General features: G+C 39.7%; 2 protein-coding genes across 3 annotated transcripts; one reads left to right on the forward strand and one right to left on the reverse strand.

Moving 5' to 3' along the window:
* Positions 1-210: 210 nt before the first annotated feature.
* Positions 211-11,379, forward strand: LOC115726368 (CSC1-like protein At1g69450). 2 transcript variants are annotated; one of them, XM_030656233.2, is made up of 11 exons: positions 211-776; positions 1,418-1,752; positions 3,361-3,516; positions 4,676-4,739; positions 5,018-5,227; positions 6,534-6,725; positions 7,549-7,847; positions 8,051-8,327; positions 9,586-9,861; positions 10,158-10,391; positions 10,772-11,379. In XM_030656233.2, exons 2-11 carry the CDS (start codon positions 1,472-1,474, stop codon positions 10,931-10,933), a joined length of 2,151 nt encoding a protein of 716 aa, XP_030512093.1. In that variant the 5' UTR covers positions 211-776; positions 1,418-1,471; the 3' UTR covers positions 10,934-11,379. The 2 variants fall into 2 exon arrangements, with proteins under 2 accessions (XP_030512093.1, XP_030512080.1); XM_030656220.2 differs by having other exon boundaries at positions 212-740.
* Positions 11,380-13,478: 2,099 nt separating this feature from the next.
* On the reverse strand, positions 13,479-15,377 carry LOC115727946. Its single transcript, XM_030658272.2, has one exon. It carries the CDS (start codon positions 14,899-14,901, stop codon positions 13,813-13,815), a length of 1,089 nt encoding a protein of 362 aa, XP_030514132.1. The 5' UTR covers positions 14,902-15,377; the 3' UTR covers positions 13,479-13,812.
* Between the last annotated feature and the right edge of the window lie 5,276 nt (positions 15,378-20,653).

Here is a 20,653-nt window from a genome sequence, read left to right on the forward strand (position 1 = left end):
CCAACTATTGGGCCCGTTGATCGACGATAGCAGACACAGACAGAGCCCAACACGCTCTACTAAAACGGAAGAAAAGGCTCCACCCCTCGGAGGACGCGGGGGAACTCGAGCTGTTGTGATCACTCCCAAGTTCATACTAGACAATTCATTCTCTGCAATATGCTCTCCCGGAGCTGCGATGCGAATCTTCAATGGTGGTGGGAACGGGATGACGAGCTTGACTAGCCGTTGGCCTCTTTTAGCTGTTGACTTCGGCAACCACCCTTCTTCTCCATTAAACTAAAGCCCCACCAGCCACCGCCAATCGCCGAGCGCCACTTCCCCGGTGTCAAGATCGGTCGAGAAGACGAGGACCCATCAAAGCTTCGGAACCCGTTCTCGCAGTAACCACATCGCGACGAAATTGGGCGCTGTCTCTTTTCCCTTTTGGCCGATAATACAGAAGGAGAAGGACAGAGCAGAGCCTTCACCAAGCTGCAAGGGGGGGAAACTTCACTCGGTTTCTACTGTTTAGATTGCTTCCGTATTGAGCAAGGCATATAGCTCGATCGGGCGCGAACTACTTTTCTCGATACCTCAAGTTCTGGGCCTTTGTCCGGTCGCTTTGATTTGGGCTACCAATTATTAATAAGCAGGTGCCAGATCATTCTCTACCTACCTCGCCAGGTGCTAGCAGTGGATCCTACAAGGTCCTCGTGTAGCCATTTCTCGTTTTAGCTTCCGTTGGGAGGAGGCGCCAGGTTTGATGCTTCCTGCTCGTTTGCCCGCTTGCTGTTTTTATGAACATGCGACTGTTCCGAACTCGATTCGTCGTTCTGTTTGTTAGATTTCTCAGACTGTCTTAGAGTGAGACGCTTTTTCCTTACTCTACGTTTTCCGGCGATCCTGGCCAGGACTGTCGAATACGTTGCCAGTTTAAGCGGCGAAGTTCATTCTTGAGCTGAGTTGGTTAATGAGGCATGCATGCTTATTGTGCTTTCGGCTTTGATTTTGGGATGCAGCTTCCTGTTATTGTTCTTCACTGTAATAAGTTGGTGTACTTTTGGGTTCATTTGACGTCTTACGCTGCATGTCTTAAATATGATTGCTTCATTGGCTGATCGGAGCGATGTGCCTTGTCATATTCCTTTTCTTTGTTTCTCCCCCTCCTCTTTCGGAAGCAAAGTTTGTGGTATGTCTTAGGTGTATATAGATTTTCTTGTAGTGTGGGGATTCTATCTATGGAGATCTAGTTTCAAAATTTTGAAGCAGGTGTTTGAGTGTTTCTATGTGCTTCAGAGATGCACTATGTTCTTGCAGCTTAAAACCTTGAAAAGCAAAACCGCTCTGGCTCTCTCTCTGTGTCTCTCTCTCTCTGTGTATGCTTTTTGTGTGCTTCCTTTTCATTTTCCCTAATGCTTTTGCTTTTAACTCGCAGGAATTAGCAGTTTATCCCTTCTTTCTTTGAAGTTGTTGGGATATCAAGAAAAAAATGCTTGTATCTGCTCTTTTGACCTCCGTTGGAATAAATACGGGCCTTTGCTTCTTATTCTTCACATTATATTCAGTCCTGAGAAAGCAGCCAAGTAATTATGAAGTTTATATCCCACGATTGGTAGCCGAGGGGAAATCTAGAAGGAGAAGCCATTTCAACCTAGAGAGATTAATTCCTTCTCCGGGGTGGGTGAAAAAGGCATGGAAGCTTTCTGAAGAGGAACTATTATCTATATCAGGCTTGGATGCTGTTGTATTTATGCGGATTATCATTTTCAGGTAATTCAAGCTCTTGGAAGGCAAGCATTCTCTTTAATAGTTCTAAGTGCAACCTTATTTCTTTTACCTTCTTTCAATGGGTATCGCAAACTTGAATTGGCAGTTTCTCTTAGTGCTGGAATGAGTATGCCCATTTTCAGAATTTTGGTAATGAGGATTACTCAGTGCTTCACTAGACACTGCTTTAAGGATTCTTACCCTCCCATTTCTCCTGTGGAAGTGACGCATGATTTCTTTTCGGTTTAAAGTTGATATGATTAACTTCCAGCTCACATTGCGAACTATTATAGAAAGATGCTTAGAGCAATATCACCTGAGGGAAATGACACGATATGGAGGAAATAGAATTAGCAAGCAGAACCTGCTTACTGAATATTTCAAGCGGAGCAGCTAATAGCAGCCCCTTTACTAGTCAGGGAACAATTTGCCTTTCCTCTTGATTAAAAAGTAAGTCTTACAATTTTTCTTAATTCAGAAAACAGAACCTTTTTAACACCCTCAGCTATTTCACATGAAGGTTTAACATGACTATTGCACGCTCCATGAGCTTAAGTTTTAATACCGTCTTTACAGCTTACTTTTCTTATTCAATTACTTTCTGTCTCTAAGCAATTCAAGAGCAGTAGGATTTTGGCTTAGTATCATGACCTTGCTGCTTCATCATCATATAGTAGTTATTGGATAGTAGCAGCTCCTCTGAATTGGATATTTGAATCTGAAGGTTGAATTATTCTTTGGTTTAGCCTCATTTAACAACCATTTATTGGAATGATCCGAGGCCATGTTGTAGCTGTATTCAAGCTACATCATGTTGCATATGTATTCGGTGATTCTTATTGGTAAAGATGTCTAGCCACTGGGTGTTAATGCCTTTGTTCTCTGTGCGTTCCCTCTCTCTCTCAGCCCTGTTGTCTTAAGTATGGTGAGGTGACATAGTGGATGGTATTCCAACTTCCAATGCTTGAATAGACCTATTTATCCAAAATCATGAGAAGATTTGATGGTTTCATCATTTCTTGCACAGCTTATTAGGATGAGCGCAAGGATAGTGAGCTGGATCTCTTTCTGTTTTGCGTATCTCAAATTGCATTCTGCATGATTGTCGAAGCTAATTTGTGATGGTTAAACGTTTGCTTATAATTCTTCTGATTTGTGTAATGCTTTCAAGCCCTTGTTTAATGTGTCATTAGGGATTCAGACTAATTGCGAGTTTTTATTTGTAGTGCTAATTGGATTACTGATCTCATGGAACACATTCCTCTCCATGAGATTGAGGGAAATGCTTATTAACTTCATCTACATGATGTGTATAAAGATAATCGATCATGACAGAGCCTCAAGTAAAAATAAAAAGGCTCCAGTAAACAGTGAAACAATTGAAAAAGAGCATTTGTTTTATAGAATTTCTGTAGAGAAATGACTGGGATGGTAGAAGTTAGATCTGAATTTTGGATATTCATTAGCCTTTCTTCTTTCTATTCATATATGTCCCCATCAATTGACGAGTAGTGACTATGGTAGCTGGGGCACTAGCTTCTCTGCGTCATGTATTTACTTACCTCATTAGCTCTTCCTAATATAATTTTCCTTTTGATCTGAATTTTACAGCTTGAGAGTTTTTGCATTTGCGGGTTTTATTGGAGTCTTCATCCTTCTTCCAATAAACTGCACTGGCGATCAGCTTGAGGATATTGACTTTGTCGATTTTTCAAACAACTCACTAGATGTATTTACAATATCGAATGTCAGCAATGGATCAAACAGGTATTTTTTTGACTCATCTTTATTATTTTTTATTTTTTGGTATTTATGACCGTTAGTGGAGAAGAATGATTAGTTATTTTGTTTGTATACTTATAACTTCTACCAAAGTTGACGCTTTAGGAAATCTTCTTGACTGAAAATATTTGATTTGTCAGTAATACCGGGAATTCCAAGCCCTGTCGCCTAGTTTGACATTGACACCACTGAGTCTCAACTTTTGTGTAAGGATAGATCACCTCTTATGGGAAAGATGGACTCCGCCTGTCTTTTCTTGATGCTAGTACTAATTCATGCTTTAAGTATGCTTTACCTGACATGTTATTCTAACTTGAATTTTGAAATTAATCAAGTCGCCCATACTTTTAGATGAATAGAAGATTCTGTGTCTCTTTCTTTTTTTCTTTTTTTTCTGGAATCCCTGTTAATATGCAATGGTATGGGCATCAATTACTCCACACACCATCTTCTTTTGTGAGGCTAGATATCCGAAATCTGCCTTAGCTGATCATTTGTTTTTTTCTCAGTTGGCTTCCATTTACATTTGAGAGTCGAGAATTTCCACCATGTGCTCCACTTTTTTAGTGTGCAGTAATTTATTGCTCCTACTGAAGCCTAATTTTTTCTATCATTTCCGGGTAACTTGCTAGCATAATGTGGGTAGCTTGCAGTTCCTTGCTTTTACTGTGTTATTTCATTTTGAAGGTGTTTCTTTGGGTTCACATGATACGTATAATATTCCATAGGTGTGGGAGAACCTCAAACATACCATGTTTGGACTGGTCCTTGCCTTTTGGGTTTATATGTGCAAGAACCCTCTTTTGCACACTCCATCAACTTAACAACTGCATACAAACTTAACTGACCAAAAATCGTCCTTAGGTTGTCAACTTCTTTAGTTGCGTCAAATCTTTTAATAGTGAGCTTAATCAACGTTTATTTGGTAATGAGCTGGTCAAGTTATTAGCTGAAGAGCTGACCGGAGTATGAGAGAGAATCTTGACTGATTCATGAAGCCCTTCTGGCAAGTATGTCCTATTTTATAAAAGATGCACTATCTTGTACGTCTATGCTGTGATCGCCTTAAGGAAATTCTCTCCTTTTAAACTTAAATTTTTATGAAAAGTACATAACCTTGGTTTTTCTACTATCTCTCTGGCAGGTTATGGGTCCACTTCTGTGCCGTTTATGTTGTCACGATATTTGTGTGCTTTCTCCTGTACTATGTGAGTCTGAAGGTTTTATCCTTGGAATTTTCTTCTAATACTCTGTGACAACTGATAATATATGATTTTTTTCAGTATCATATCAAAAGGCGCATGACAAATAAATTGTGTATCATTGCTTGATTTTTTAATCATCTCATGAGAAGCAAACTGGTCATTCAGGGGATTATTTAATTTCTTTCTGTCCGGACCTAGAACTGTATGAAAGTTCTCAGGGAAGGATGTGGCATATTATTAGAACAAGTTCAGCGACATTAAAGCAGTCTACTTAATTGCAGGAATACAACAATGTTTCATCAAAAAGGATAGCTTACTTTTATGCCTCGAAGCCCCAGCCACATCAGTTCACCATCCTCGTCAGGAGCGTCCCCGTGTCTGTTGGAAGCAGTGTCAGTGATAGTGTCGAGAGATTCTTTAGAGAATATCATCCATCTACATATCTGTGTCACATGGTTGTTCGACGGACCAACAGGCTACGAAACCTAATCGTAAGTACTATGAGCTACTTTATCTTTGTTATCATTTTTCCTTAGCCGTATACCCGAGGATGCCTTACTCCTTTTTCAGTGAAAAGGAAGCCCACCACCGTAAGTGTTTGAACCACAGAATCTTGATAAATTCTACTAATCTCATGAATCAGGCAAGATGTAAGCTAAAACTTGTGTGAAAGACCCAAACACGATTATATTTTGCACATGGTAGCGTGCAGGCTTGAACATAAGGCATGGACCTAATTCACCCTCATGCATTCCTTTACCACTAAGCCCACTCAGTTGGTTGCTGGACTATTGCATTTGACACGTCAGTATGATAAAAAGTTGGGCTGAATTTGTCATGGCTCTCGGATCCGCTCTGATATTGCGATTGGTTCCTAGAGAGCTGTAGATTGTGTTTTGCAGTCATTAGGAGCATGGCACTTCTGATGTAGATTGGCTAACATTTATCATATTAAACTGATGCCTTTTACAACCATTGTTATAGACAGACAGACTTACGGTTTTTATCTTGTTTAAAAACAAAAAACAAAAAGTAATGATACATCACCTTCCCAAAGGAGTGGGAAATCTCACAGGCTCCAATGGTTATGACGAAACCATCTGACTTATAGCTCATCTAGGCAAAGGAGTATTACTGTGCTGGCTTTCTTTAGATGGGATCGAGCTACCTATATGCTCATTCCTAGCAGGCTGGATTGAGTAATCTTGGCTTTTCGCGCTTTTCATGACATACATATCTGTCCAATGGAATCATGTCCTTTTTTTTTGTTTTTTTCTGTATTTGCCAGCTTTATCATATACCATTGGTGATAAGTAAGAGGAATTTCTAGGTTAATTAAGTGCTTTAGCTTTCTGCCCTATGTTTTTTCATTCTGTCAAAAATCTGTTTTATGGTATGGATGATACAAACCTTCACACGTTTTCATGGGAATAGAGGCTCCCATAGGTGCATGTACCACACAAGTTCAGGCTCAGATTTTCTATGTCAAATATAGGTTAATGGGGAATGTTCTTTGAAATTTTCTGATCTGTGATATTCTTCGTGGCTTCAAGGGATTGACTATTTTATGGATTAGTTGAGCCTCTAGAGATTCAAATTAGTTTTGTCTTCCCCTGGTGCCATTAGTCTCTAAACAAATAAAATGAAATTGCGGTCTTTGGCAATAGCGATGATATGTTTTAAAAGTAATCTTTTAGGTCTTTTCCCTTTTTGGCCAAATGTTCTGTTTTAATTCATCTATTTGATTTGTGTCCCCACTAATGCCATCTCTTACTTTATGATTTAATTTTTCTTTAGAACGATACCAAGAAATTGTATAGAAGGCTTATACACATGCAAGCTGATCCCACACACCAGAAGTATAAGCGTGACGGCTGCTTTGGTCTGTTCGGACGCAAAGTTGACCTTGTGGATCACTATGAGAAAAAGCTGGAAGACTTGGAGGAGAATGTGAGGTTAAAGCAATCTGAAGTTTCCTTGGCTGGAGAAGTACGTGCATAATTATCTATTGATTCTTTGAACAAATTTAGTTCCTTATTATGTGTACTCCCTTCCTTGCCAGATACTTATCCTGCCTTCAATTGAGTACTACATGCAAACAGGGACATCCTAGGTCTAGGAAGATAACTTCTATAAAGCTAAAGTTGCATCATTATTCTCACTATGGTTACCATCCATCCATAAGCAAAGTGAAAAACTTGTTTGCGTTCTTTCGTGGGAATAGACATCCTGGCAACTATAATTTTGTTATTAGGGATGGCACAACGAATGCCATTGCCATGGCTACCGATTTTCTCAAACAAGTATATTACTGTTTCCAGTAGAAAGTGGAATCATAGTTGCAAGAGAATTTCAATCATGATTCTCACAGGGAAGTCAAATGTCTGCAAAACAGAAGTGTTACCTTTCCTTTTGGCATAAAAAAAGATAAGAGAGGAGTATCGACTGAAGATGTACGTTTCCAAATCTAAATTTTAGTGCTTTAACTTGTGCTCAACCATCCCTCTGGACCTGAAAATGATGATTTTTTTTTCTTTTAAGAGGAAAATTTTCAAGAATCTAATTCTATCATGCGTAGCGTCTGAATTGGAGCCATACACGAGGGAAAAGTTTATTTCCAAATCAATATTGCTCAAGTTGTAGTGCCTTCTCTTTAGGGTATTGGCGTCTTGAGCTACGGGTTTGATGCGTAGTGCTTCTAATGTAAAATTATTGCTGAATCGATACTGTTCGTGTTGATGCATATTTCTGCCCTCGTTTCCGTCTTGAGCATGTGTATCGTATTGCTTTTGATACCGTCTTAAATTCATAGGAAGTTCGTGCTGCCTTTGTTTCCTTCAACTCAAGGTATGCCGCTGCAACTGCTTTCCACGTCCAACAAGGAATCAATCCCACTCAGTGGCTAACAGAGGCAGCTCCTGAACCTGATGACGTGTACTGGCCTTTCTTTTCTTCATCCTTTATGCGGAGGTGGATATCTAAGCTGGTTGTCATAGTCGCCTGTATACTTCTCACAATATTATTTCTCATCCCTGTTCTAGTGGTGCAAGGTCTGACTAACCTGAGTCAGTTGGAAGTATTGTTTCCCTTCCTAAAAAGCATTCTAACCATGTAAGTAATAATTATTCTTAAAGTTACTAATCCGGCACATCTGCTCTTACATATGGCATTTTTTATTGCATCTCTCTCTCTCTCTCTCACACGCACACACACGCACACATACCTTCTAGCGCTGTTGATGTTCATTGAGAATTCAGCTTTTATGGTGTTACTTCTCAATGATGCAAAGCCTCACCTCATAAATTTCCTTGCAGAACATTTGTCAGTGAAGTGATCACTGGCTATCTTCCCAGTCTCATTCTTCAGTTGTTCCTGAAAGTGGTGCCTCCTATAATGGAATTTCTCTCTTCAATTCAGGGATACAATTCTCATAGTGCAATAGAGAGGAGTGCTTGCAACAAGGTGCTTTGGTTCACGATATGGAACATATTTTTTGCAACTGTTTTTTCAGGGTCGGTTCTATATCAGCTCTCCATAGTCCTTGACCCCAAAAATATTCCAGCCAAGCTCGGTGTTTCAGTTCCAGCACAGGTGAGCCTGCTTCTTTCTGGGACATAGCGTTCTAATGTATCGATTTAGGAGTTTGAAGGGATAAAGCTGAGCATTGGACATAGTTGTGCACAGCAATTAGGAAATTACTGATGAAAGTTGTTAGTTTTTTTTATCTTTCCCGATTTATCATTAATTGCCGGGGTTCTTAATTTTACTACTTTCCTAAATTATTGTTAACTTTGTAAAGATGGCCAGATGGCCGGATATGATTTTTAACTTAATAGGCTTTTAGCTATTTGGATTGTGATTTTTCTGCTGACTTTCACCTGCCTAATTAACTAACTGTTTCAAGTGAAAAATGCTCAACACGTTGCCTCTTGAGCTAGCCTTACGTTGTTCTAAATCATTAAGGCATTAAACTGATAGTGGTTGTTTTGCTATTAAGCTAACTATAAATATCTTCTGGAAAATTAGGCTTGAGTGGTAATGGAGGCTTTGAAGATTAACTTATAGTTGGCATTTTAGAGGAGTGTCGTGTCTTGCGTACAGACATATGGTCGAAAACTTATCAGAAGATGCTAAAAAAACTTGTACATCTTACTCTTTTGGAGTGGAATATCATTAAATGAGCAAAATTATTTTTTTTGCTAAAGCTAGCATCATATACAAAATTATTGGGCTTTTTGATTTAAAAAAAACACCAAGCATGGTCACATAGAGTTGACAAAGTTTCTCCATCAAGTCATTAGCTAAGGTTTTACTTGTTTATCATTGCTAACTTAGGGGTGTTTGTTTCCGGGAAAACTTAACTTTAAAGGAATAATTTCCGAGAAGACATTTTTCCTTTTCAGGTTAGGGAATTCAATTTTCTAGCTTTAAGCATGCATATTTTCTTTAACTGTAAATGGTTTTCCATTGATTGATCATTTTCAGCAAACTAAATGCCTGAAAGTCCAAAAAACTATTTCTTGGAAAACTCTTTAACTCAAACTAACATACCTTTTGTGGTTGGTTATTGGGCTTTCCTACTTCCTTCTGCACATTCCAATACAGCAACATACAATCAGGGCCAAGCCTATGGCTGTTGCAAATGCATCATTTTTCCCCGTGGGGCTTGTCAAATTTGATACTCTTATCTTTTGGGAGGTCATGCCTCTGGAGTCGCCTGATTATGGAACTAAGATGCATTGTCAATCCAGATTGCCAATAATGCACTATGTACCAATTGTGACCATTTAAAATATTGATCTACACTTGTCATAGTTTGCTATGTGATATCTATATATGTTTTCGGCAGGCATCATTCTTTATCGCTTATGTGGTCACATCTGGATGGACCAGCACCTCATCAGAGCTCTTTCGCATAATCCCTTTCATTTGGAGTCTAGTAAAAAGACCTTTTGTAAGAGATACAGATGAGGAATTTGAAGTTCCATCAATTCCCTATCATAGGGACATCCCCCGAATTCTCTTCTTTGGACTACTGGGTATTACATACTTCTTCCTGGCTCCACTTATCCTGCCATTCCTCCTGATTTACCTGTGTCTTGCATATATTATTTATCGGAACCAGGTTAGTTGCATCTCCTTTATTTTCTCATTATTGAGTTGTAGCTTCCACCTTTGGACTTTTTCTGCATAGTTCTATGATGTGGAATATCAACAGAGTAGCTTCATGCCTCTTTTAATGGGTGTTTGACATTCTTAACCAGATAATGATCAAAGGCATTTCTGCACCAACCGGTTGCTCCTTCCAAATATCTGAGTCCCAATTCTTATGTTAATTATATATCAACGTGAAGAGTCCACAACATTTTGCATCAATATTTATTTTCCCAAAACACTGATATGATCACTAATATTTTGCAGTTCTTAAATGTCTATGCACCAAGGTATGAAACTGCTGGAAAGTTTTGGCCGATTGTTCACAATTCGATGATATTTTCCCTAGTGTTGATGCATTGTATCGCTGTGGGAATCTTTACGGTGAAGAAGCTCCCATTAGCATCTACCCTCATTTTCCCTCTTCCAGTCCTCACTCTTCTATTCAATGAGTACTGCCGGAAACGCTTCTTGCCCATCTTTGTTGCTTATTCTGCCGAGGTATGGCGTTATTAGTTAACATTATTCATGATTACATGCTGGGGCTTATCATTTACATTTCTGCTACTGGGAAGAGATAGCTTCGTTGTTGGATGTTTAGTTCAATAGATGCAAATATTCTTCACATTGATCATGTACAAATAATGCGGTTTAGGCATGATTTTCACTATTTTTGCCCAAATAATCTTCTTATGGAGCTATCAGAATCTGTGTTAAAGAAGGGTTCTCTTGTGTCAAATAAATCTTTCCTTACAAGAAAACGTGCTGCAAGTGGTAGTATGATCAAGTTTTTTTTCTTTTTCTTTCTTACCTTCTAAATTGATCCTGTCTTAAATTTTTTTGCCTCCCATGTAATATCACTTTGGTTAATCCATTTCCAGAGTTTGATAAAGAAGGATAGGGAAGATCAGAACGATCCATCAATGTTGGAGTTTCTGGATAAATTGGTGACTGCCTACCAGGACCCTGCTTTATTGCCTATTCAGTATTCTGCACACTCCGACGGTCTGAGCAGTCCCCTCATCTCTACCGCTGAAGTGTGACAGCGATGAACGCCTTGTTCTTATACCAGCATCGAGGCCACTTCTGGGGAGTTTGTTCCGTTCATCATTTCATATCCTCAATTTGCTGAGAGACTAAGCAAGAGCGGCTTGTCTCGCATGTCTGCTTAGTGATCTGTGCTATGCCTGACACCTTCTTTTATACCAAAATGCTGTGCCCGGTACTTGTTTGCTGTAAATTAGCGCTTGCCGTCACATGATTTGCTGAAGACATCTATGTTGTGTCAACGTGTTAATTTTTTGATGTGCTTCATTTTTTAATCATTATAGGAACGTTATTCCTCATGACGGGCTGTTCTTTGTATTCTTTATAGCATAAGTGCCCTGTTGTAAAAGTATGTTCCCAAACTGATACTAGTTTTTTCTAGTCCTGATGCTTTGCTCAAATTGGTACTTGTTACTACCAATACATACCATTTTTTTGGACATCACGACAATGGTCACCATATGAACTGATCTTTCAATTCCTCGGCGTCATCGGATGATTCAACAAGTGACTGTGCCATAATCGGTCGTTATTTTGCCGACTTTCTCAAGCAAGTATATCATGGGGATTTCCTAATCCCAGAGGGTGCCGAAGCGAGAAGTAGCATTCATTATTTACTGAAGTGGGCGAAATAGCATTTGGATGCCTCCAACTTTGGCAGTTATTAACATCGTCTTTGAGACCACCATAAGCCAAAGAGACAGTCCAAAGACTGCCAGAAGTTGATTTTGCATTAAAATCATCGTACCATATTCTGAGACTTTGCAAAATGTGGCTCATATGCATCCGAATCCTCCATCTTACAATGCCTCAATAATGGTCGCTCAGGTATGGGAGAACAAGCTCACTATTGAATAAGCTTAACACTCAGTGTACAAGAATTTCATCTATAGCCAAAGAAATTAACAAAAGTGATAAGTGCTCCGAAAGTCTTAAAACTTATTACAAAAGTACAATTGAGTCTTATAACTTGCAAAAAGTGAAATCAAGTCCTAAAACTCATCAAATCGGTTCAATCGAGTACTTTCGTTAACACCGTCCAACTTGGCTAATGAAAAATGCTGACTTGGCTTTTTTTTTTTTCAATATTTTCTCTCTCCTACATGGTGATAACGTGGCCAAAATGACGTCATTTTGGTCCAAATCTAATGTTTAATAATTATTTAAATTAAATTTGCAAATAAGCTAAATTAAAAAAAAAAAGGAGAAAGGAGAAATCGGGCTTCCCACCATTGCTAGGAAGGGCCGGCAAGGGTGGGGGACGATCGCCCCGGGGCCAAATCTAATTTTCAATAAAATTTTAAGTTAAAATAAATTAAAAAAATAAGCTAAATTTAAATATTAAAAGAAAAGAGAAAGAAGAAACTAGGCGCCCCACCATCGCCGGGAAGAGCCGACAAAGGATCGCGGTTGAGGAGGGTCGCCGACCCCTGGCCGAGGCTTGGCAACCTCGGCCAGCCATCCCCCACCACCACTGGGACCCTTGATGGCCCTTCCCCATGATGGTGGGGTGACAACAGCCAGGGCTACCCTCGCCTATTATTTATTTATTTATTTAAATTTAGCTTATTTTTAATTCTAAGTTAAATAGAAATCATTTTAGAAATTAAATTTGGACCAAATCGACGTCATTTTAGCCACGTCATCGCCACATAAGATAAGAAAATTAATAGAAAAAACTCACGTCAACATTTTTCATTAGCCAAATTGGACAGAGTTAACGGAAGAATTTAATTGAACTAATTTTATAAGTTTTAGGACTTGATTGCACCTTTTGCAAATTTTAAGACTTAATTGCATTTTCGTGACATGTTTAAGATTTTCAGTGCACTTATCCCTTATTAAAATTATATTTCATATTGGCCTTGGAAGAAATGGCAAAACTACTTGGAAAATATCTACAACTGAGGCAAATGTTTTTGAGTCGTTATGCACTTCCCGAGTATCAGCTATGAGCTTGTAATTCCACCGGAGACGGTTTTTTCTTGCAGTAGACACCAGTTCTTTCTGATAAGAATTGTATACAACCACCTTAAAATTAAACAATCTACAAAGGTAACTGTTCTCTTTCCACCTGAAAGTAGCCAAAAAAATGTCTGTAAACAAGCATCAAGGACAAGGGCACTGAGCAGTATCCATGACACAACTTTGGCAAAGTCATGAATCCCAAACAATTACGATATGTCGATATCTTCACATGAGTCAGGAATATCATCCTTCCTAGATCAAGATGTATCGCAACAGCAACTTGCTCTTAGGCTATTGATAAGTAAGATCACGAGACTACGTTCGCAACAAATGAAGGACAGAGGTGATAACAACTTTGTATTTGGCATTACTTGGGTATAATCGAATGTTCAACATATGCTGAGCAACTTTTTCCACTCTCCCTACTAGAAAGTTAAAAACTATACCACTGCGTTGGAGCACAGTTCCAGCTTAGTGCATAATGTTGAAGGCCTTACATATACACAACGCCACTGAGTTCATAATCGTATATAGAACAACCAAAAGTTGAAAATCTTGAAAGAACCCAAGTTGCAAAAGCAAATCCATACGATCTATCTATCTTATTCTGTATATTCAGAGTAATATTTCCAACATGTGACTGCCATTGTCAACCCCCTTTTTGAAGTCATTGTATGCTGAAGAACAATATAAAGATCAGTATAATGAATTACCTACCGACATGGTTGGGAGCCATCTAGTTTTGTTGTCCGCATCAAACCAATGGTGGAAAAGCTCGACCGAGAAAGCCCAGATACTAATTGACATATGAGAGCCTAAAGAATAACAAAAATGCCGATGGACTTAAACTTCTAATGCAATTCTCCTCTTCCAGATAGAATTATATAAACCCTGTGCTTGCACATAGTTAGATACCCATTGATTCAGCAGAGCTAGCCATAATTTCCAAAATCGGTTGCCGGTCTACACGCGATGCTTCCATGCTATGTGATCTGCAACTGAAATAAAATACTGCACTCATCATGGAATCAATAAGCACCAAAAATGAGTACATTATCACCAAGAGAGGCCCTTCCCATATCCTCGAGGACCCATCTCCGTAGCTCAATACCTTGACTCTATGCTCAAACAAGCCCTGTATAAATGCCATCCCGATTGTGGACCCAAGGAATATCAGGAGCCCTACATGAGTCTGGCCCTTTATCAGAGCACTCGACCGGAACAATGCCTGAGGTCCAGAAACATCCTCCAGTACACATATGACTATAGCAATGTTACAAATAATAATGGCATTAGCAAAAGTGACTGAGAAAACCAACCCTTCCAAAAGTGCTGCATAAACAATCAGATTTTCAGAAACTCCGATGATAGATAACACGCTACAAATGGCAACCAGAAGAACAACAAACAACGTGAGGCAGCCCACACTGACCATGCACGTCCACAAGTAAGTCATGACGATCCGCCTCCAAATTTTGGAGACTATCACAAAGAACATTGATGAATCGGCCCTCTTCTTCGAATAAGTACAGTCTACCGAGTATATAACAGCAGCTTTCGACAACAACGACACCGTCATGAACAAGGGGAAGCTCAAGGCTGAAGAGATTGCCATCTCGGAGAATTTCTGGCACGAGTGTTTGACGAAAGGCCTCAGTGGGAGTCCACTTGACTTGGCCACTAGCATGAGCCTAATGGTCAACCTCTTCAGCATCGACTGATCGACCAACACATTGGACAAAGTTATTGCAGAAACAGGGCAGATGAGCAATGTCGCGATCAGCATGAAGCTTGACAGATTGTACCGGAGAATCCTCACAGTTTCCCTCAAGATCTCCAATGCACTCATGTAATGGTACTGATGAATCTGACTCTGCCCAAAAACCCCATTAACGGATGATTCCACATCCAAATTCTGCAAATGGGGTCCTTCAGATCCCTCACTCTTGGCTCGGGCCAACTTAATTCTCGGAGAGTTTCCAGAAGGCACCTCCATTTTTCCCCTTGACCCAGTTCCGCAAAATTCAAGAACAATCAGATAAACATCACAAAAGCTCACTCAGCCCACGCAAAAGTCATAAAGAGCCGAACCGACCCATCAGATCTAAAACCTGGCATCCCGCATTTATAATGGCAATGCAGATCAGGTGAACAGAGAAGCATCGAATTCGGATCTGAGAAGGTGAAAACACAGAAGAGAAAACCTGAGTCCCCCACGAAATCGATGCAAGCGACCGAGCTCGAGCTGTAGAACTTGAAACGGAAATGCAAACCGTACTGTAAATCATCAGCTGACGTTCTTGAGGAGGAATTCACGAGTTCCAAGACGTGATTCCAATCGGACAAAGAGGAGGGATCTGGGGATTGCGTGAGGGAGAGGGGTCTCCGTGGGGAAACGAGAGTGGACGTGCGGACTGGGGAGCTCTTCTTGGCGCGAGTGGCATGGCGTTTTTGACACCGCCTTCCAGTCTTGGATAGTGTTCGCCCCATATGTTACCGCGAGTAGTTACGTCATGATATTGATTTAACAATTTACTATCACAGAAATTGGAAAAATATATTTCATGACAAACGATATTCTTACAATTGAAAACGTTATTGTCCCATTATGACACCGACCACCTTATTTCAGAAACACATTCGCTACAAATTGATTTTCAATGATTTCCGTACCAACGCTAAAAAGCATTTCGAATGTTCGAGTTTTGATTTAAAAAAAAAGAAAAGAAAATGCTTTATTGTATCTGCATAACAGTAATTATATTACAGCCGAGTAAGTCAGGTTATCCTCGACATCATCACTGAGCATTGTGTTATTGCCGGGCATTGCTGCCCGTGGCGGTGTGGCCTAGCCCGGTCGTTATCATTGTACGAGCAAGATTGGGCGATATAGTGTGCTTTTATCGGATTCGTCTCTTCAATTCTCCACTCTCAAGGTTCTCCACGATATGCCTTCGCCGACCCTCCACCGATTGCATCGGACTTGGCCTAAGAAAGGCGAATCAAACTTATTACACTCATGCCTTCATGAGACATCACATCACCAATGTGCTTTGTCCTAAGGTTTACATCAACCACGTGTCCAATTCATTGCCCATCTCTTGGGCCGTGGGCTTGGGATTTGACCTAAAATCAAACTCTGTTATCAACTCCGTTTCAGAGGCTACACTATCCTTTTGCTGGTCATATGCAACCTTTAAACATCAAGATTAACTTACTATTCATCTATCGAAACATGCACGAAAATCTTCTCTCTCTTTGCTAGTGAAATTCGAAAACCGCGTACCCGTTCGACTCCCCTAGAAGCCTCAATCTAGGGGGGCATGACACGTTGGATAGACTCGATGCTAGAATGGAAACACGTGCGTATATGTTCTCCGGTTTTTTCTTTTTTCCCGATTCGCCAAAGTCTCGAGAATTTCCTCGCACACTGAAATACAACTGACTTGAACTAGCTAAAAATTAATCAGTCCGACCCGGCTATACACCCCGCATGTCTTGATGACATTTCGGAATGCCGGAAGCGGTGGGCTTAGTTCAGATGCATGGTAAATGCATGGGCTTGGGCTTACTAGGGCCCAACTAGCCATGCAGCCTTGCTCTTAGCTTCTCAGATTATCATGGTATATCGGAGCTCCTCTCATTTCTAATCCTCCAATCATGCCTCTGATTCGTGGTTTATGAGTTATAGACACGGGTGATGTCCACATTTATAATCTATCAAGCTAGCCTTTCTATTATTTGGACCCACAAAAAAATAAAAAAATCTAGCCTTTCTATTTCACTTTTTGGACGCCAAGCTTGATAGGTCGAAAAGCTTTTTACATTATCGTGCGAAAGATTTTGGATTGAATTTAAGGCTACATTTGTTTCGCGAAAAATAAGTGATTTGCGAAAACGTTTTTTCCTAAAAATGATCGTTTGTATTGCTTGAAATAATTACTCCATAAAAATATTTTCATCATCAACAGTAATTTATGTCTAAATAGTTTTGTAAACGATGACAATATTGTTCGTCCAATCATTCTTATCAGCGATATAACCGATCATTTTTTAGAAAATTTGTCCAAATCAGTTATTTTTCGTGAAACAAACGGAGCCTAAGAGGGGCGTGAAACTTCTTAAGCACCGATTAACAATATGTTTTGCATATCCCCATAGCATTAATGGGAACTTTAGTGCCATGTGCTATCTTCAACATTAACTCCGTGATTATTCGGGCGCATTAATACTGACGCGACGCCGTATTAATGATTGGCATCGATCAGGCTGCCTCAGACTTTTAATGCTTCTCCCGTTCTCACGCCCGGTCCTCGGTCAAAGTCGACCCCGTCCTCTCAGGGTTCGAGATTCAAGAAGCTCGCACCGCATTAATTTCGGAAAGTTTAATGTCACAAGGTCCGTCCTTTATGTTGACATTTATCCCCATTTTCTTAATTGAAAAGGCAATTTAAATTTAAATAGATAAATTTCGGGCCCATGAAATATATGGCTAGCTTCGTAGTGTAATTACAATTAGCACCAAGAACAAACGATTTTCCTTCGTTCAGACCCCGCGTTCTCGATATGAATGTGATTTTTAATCCAAACCAAGCGCCTAAACACTTCGTCATGCATGTCCAAGAGAAAACCTTTGTCAAACGTGATCTAAGTGATCGATAAGTCATGAAGCTTAAGGAAAATCGCGGTGAAACCTCTGAATGCTTCGATACGACATCTATAATCTTTAGTGATACTAAGATGGCGTTTTCAGGTGACAAAGAATAGAATATGATCGAGGAAGTCGGCGTTATCGTGCATCCCTCCCGCCATCCCGAAATAGCTTCCCTTTAGTTACAATTTCGTCTTCGAAATGATAGATCCGTCCTTGAGCGCAACTAAAAATACAAGACTTAGCTTGATAGTCGGTCCCATGGCATCTAAGGAAATTATAATAGAATTACACTAAAGAAGAGTTCGATCCTCTCATCGATTAGTTTTTTTCTTTTTTATTGGTCGAAGTAACATTTCATTCATTTTTGACATAAATACAAGAGATAAATAACGTAGTCCAACCGCAAATCAAGACAATTTTCAGACAACTTCAAAACAAAACAAGCTTAGCAAGATGAATCATCGTAACAAAGGTAGGAATCACATGCTTAACGAGCAGATCCGTGACTTCTTCAAGCCAAAATTGACAACCAATCTATCTTCAGTAATGAGCAAACACCTGGATCTCTGACCGATTAGTTAGATTGACAAAAGGTTCATGCATTTTCTTTGGTCGGAGGGACCAAATGTGAAATAGTTGACTAGAATTTGCCTTATGCTCTTTAGAAAGTCTATTTTGACGTGCGATTTCTCTCCCTCCATTGACCTCAATCAGTGCATCGTGACTTGCAAATTGTGCCCCACTTTCAACTTCTCTTGGGTGAGTCTAAGTGTGAAATTCAGCGATAGATAAACAACCATTATTGACGAAGGATTCGCTCAATGACTAAACATTTTTTTTCTTGAATTAGGCTGATATCGACAATGCCATTTGTAGAAGGGACAATTTTGGAAGCACGATCATTTGAATATACATAATTTCATTCACACGGGTTGTATATGAACGGAGAAACCCTCCTTTTTTTGGTAAATTGTCAGTGATGAAAGTCTAAATGTACCTAATTTTTCGCCTGAAAAGAAGATGACTTCCGCCATTAACCACTTCTCATGCAACGGTTGACCAATTTTTATTCTCCAATATCCACTAGGGTTTACCAAATAAAAGGAACCGAGTTCATTTCATATCAAAAAATCAGTCAAAAATGCGAGATCATGAGAAAAAAAAAAAAGTTGCTGATTGCTCGAATAACTTCAAAACTCACCGTTCTTGAGAGACTTTCATGTCCTCGGCACGTACCCTTCTCGTCCACTCAAATTAACTGTTGCTGGAGGTGAGAAGCCCTTCACTCTTTTTTCGTAAAGAATTCATCGTACCTCGACACACAATAACAGAATTGTGAATGAGGGGAATATCATACTCGAAAGTGACAAGAAATTTCTCGCCCCATGATTAGCAAAAGGAAGGCCAAAAAAATAACAATTAAAGATTCATCCACGAGCAATGGACACAAGAACTTTAACATTATGTATCAAAGTGGGAGAGCAAGCACAGCTTTCATGGAGTTGGTGAGATAGGTAGTAGCGTAGGGGGAACAAGTTGTTGGACCTCGTGGGGAGAGCGGTATTGTAGCTGTTTCCCACAACACAATGATCAGGGTTTGGCATAATTTAACTCATCAATGGCCGCATAAATTACGTTTAAACATATTAATACATGCTTCTTGTCCCATTGTCTTTAGGGTTTCCACGATCCGTCTAGAACGAACTAACCATTATACAAGTCCGGGTTCGTCGACGACTCTTCACTTGCTCCTTCCAAGACCCATTAAAGAACGATGACAATATCAATCAGTTGATTTGGTCCCGTATTGATCCTGATATAATAGCGACTTAGAATATGGAAGAGAGATTCTTCTCATGATTGAGTTTGCTTTTAGACGGAGACATGATTTTGTGCGTGCGCACTAGTTTATAGCGTTGATTATCGTTTTTGTTCCAACCCCATTAGGTTTTATTCTCACGATCGGTTTGGAATCACGAGGCTAAGCTCAATGGCAAGAAGGAGTGGAGACGACATTTTCATCGTCCATACGTAGGAATTCATCCCCTATGAAAAGGAGGTAAAGAAAAGGTCGAAGAAAGACAGCTTCAAAGTCTCTCAAATTAAAACCGTAGGATGCTGACTTGACTTTCATTTAACTTATCATGCTCAATAGTCCAAAACCCTAATCTTGGCCTCCTCTTTATAGTTACACGAGATCATTGGAATTATAGGATTGGTAACATTGGACAAAACCCGTATACATGACACGAGATAATAAGTAACAAATTATTTTGGCCGTGACGTTTGGATGCTAACATGAATTGACCAAACCGCAATAATAGATATGATATGCTAAGCTGAATTTCTAATCCTAATGTATGCTAAGCTGACTTGCTAAAACATTAATATGGTGCTACTCTTGGCTCGACGAAATACGCACATTTGACATCTATGGATCACGACCTAGGAAAAGCTCTTATAGAGTCTGGACAAATGTGTTAGGGACATGATGTGGAACATCTAACTAATAATTTCAAAAATACAAATTAATTTCAGTTTCTGATGCATCAGAATCAATATGTCCTTACATTACAAAATCACGTATAATCGCAACTTGTGAGCGCTCTCCCATGCCCCCACTACTACTAACGCTTATCAAGTCCCATTAAACATCAATAGAGCATCTTTGTGAACTGAAAAATCAGCAGCTGAAAAGGGACAACCTTTGATTGCTACTTTTGCACATTAGAAAGACACATTATCTCCCACAAACTGAGATTGGGGCGTAGGGTTCTCCATCAATCATTTGTGCGTTAGAAACTCTTGTTCGGCCACATACCAAACCATAGTCACAAGGAGTTGGGTGGAGCACAAAATTCATCGGTTTAGTACCCAATTCAGTTGATAGGGGTCGGGTACGAGACCACGGCGAACCTAATCAAGAGATGTGTTGCGAGTACGAAGAGTTTCTTTACGGATTGATTCTTGAACTAAATTTGGTGTGTCGTGACGATGACCCTATTGACTCGTTGCCCCTGTTAACAACTTCCACAAAAGTTAGGCCACTCGAGTTTAACCAACATAAAATACCTGTCAAGGTTAACTATTTGAA

This window comes from Rhodamnia argentea, chromosome 6 (genome assembly GCF_020921035.1).
Source record: "Rhodamnia argentea isolate NSW1041297 chromosome 6, ASM2092103v1, whole genome shotgun sequence".
In the NCBI taxonomy this organism is placed as follows: Eukaryota; Viridiplantae; Streptophyta; class Magnoliopsida; order Myrtales; family Myrtaceae; genus Rhodamnia; species Rhodamnia argentea.

Bases quoted from the DNA above. Each gene is read 5' to 3' on its own strand.
- LOC115726368 (XM_030656233.2), top strand. From the start codon at position 1,472: ATGCTTGTATCTGCTCTTTTGACCTCCGTTGGAATAAATACGGGCCTT. The intron at 3,517-4,675 runs GTATTTTTTTGA...TCTCTCTGGCAG, and splicing joins GTCAGCAATGGATCAAACAG to GTTATGGGTCCACTTCTGTG. The intron at 4,740-5,017 runs GTGAGTCTGAAG...ACTTAATTGCAG, and splicing joins TGTGCTTTCTCCTGTACTAT to GAATACAACAATGTTTCATC.
- LOC115727946 (XM_030658272.2), bottom strand. From the start codon at position 14,901: ATGGAGGTGCCTTCTGGAAACTCTCCGAGAATTAAGTTGGCCCGAGCC.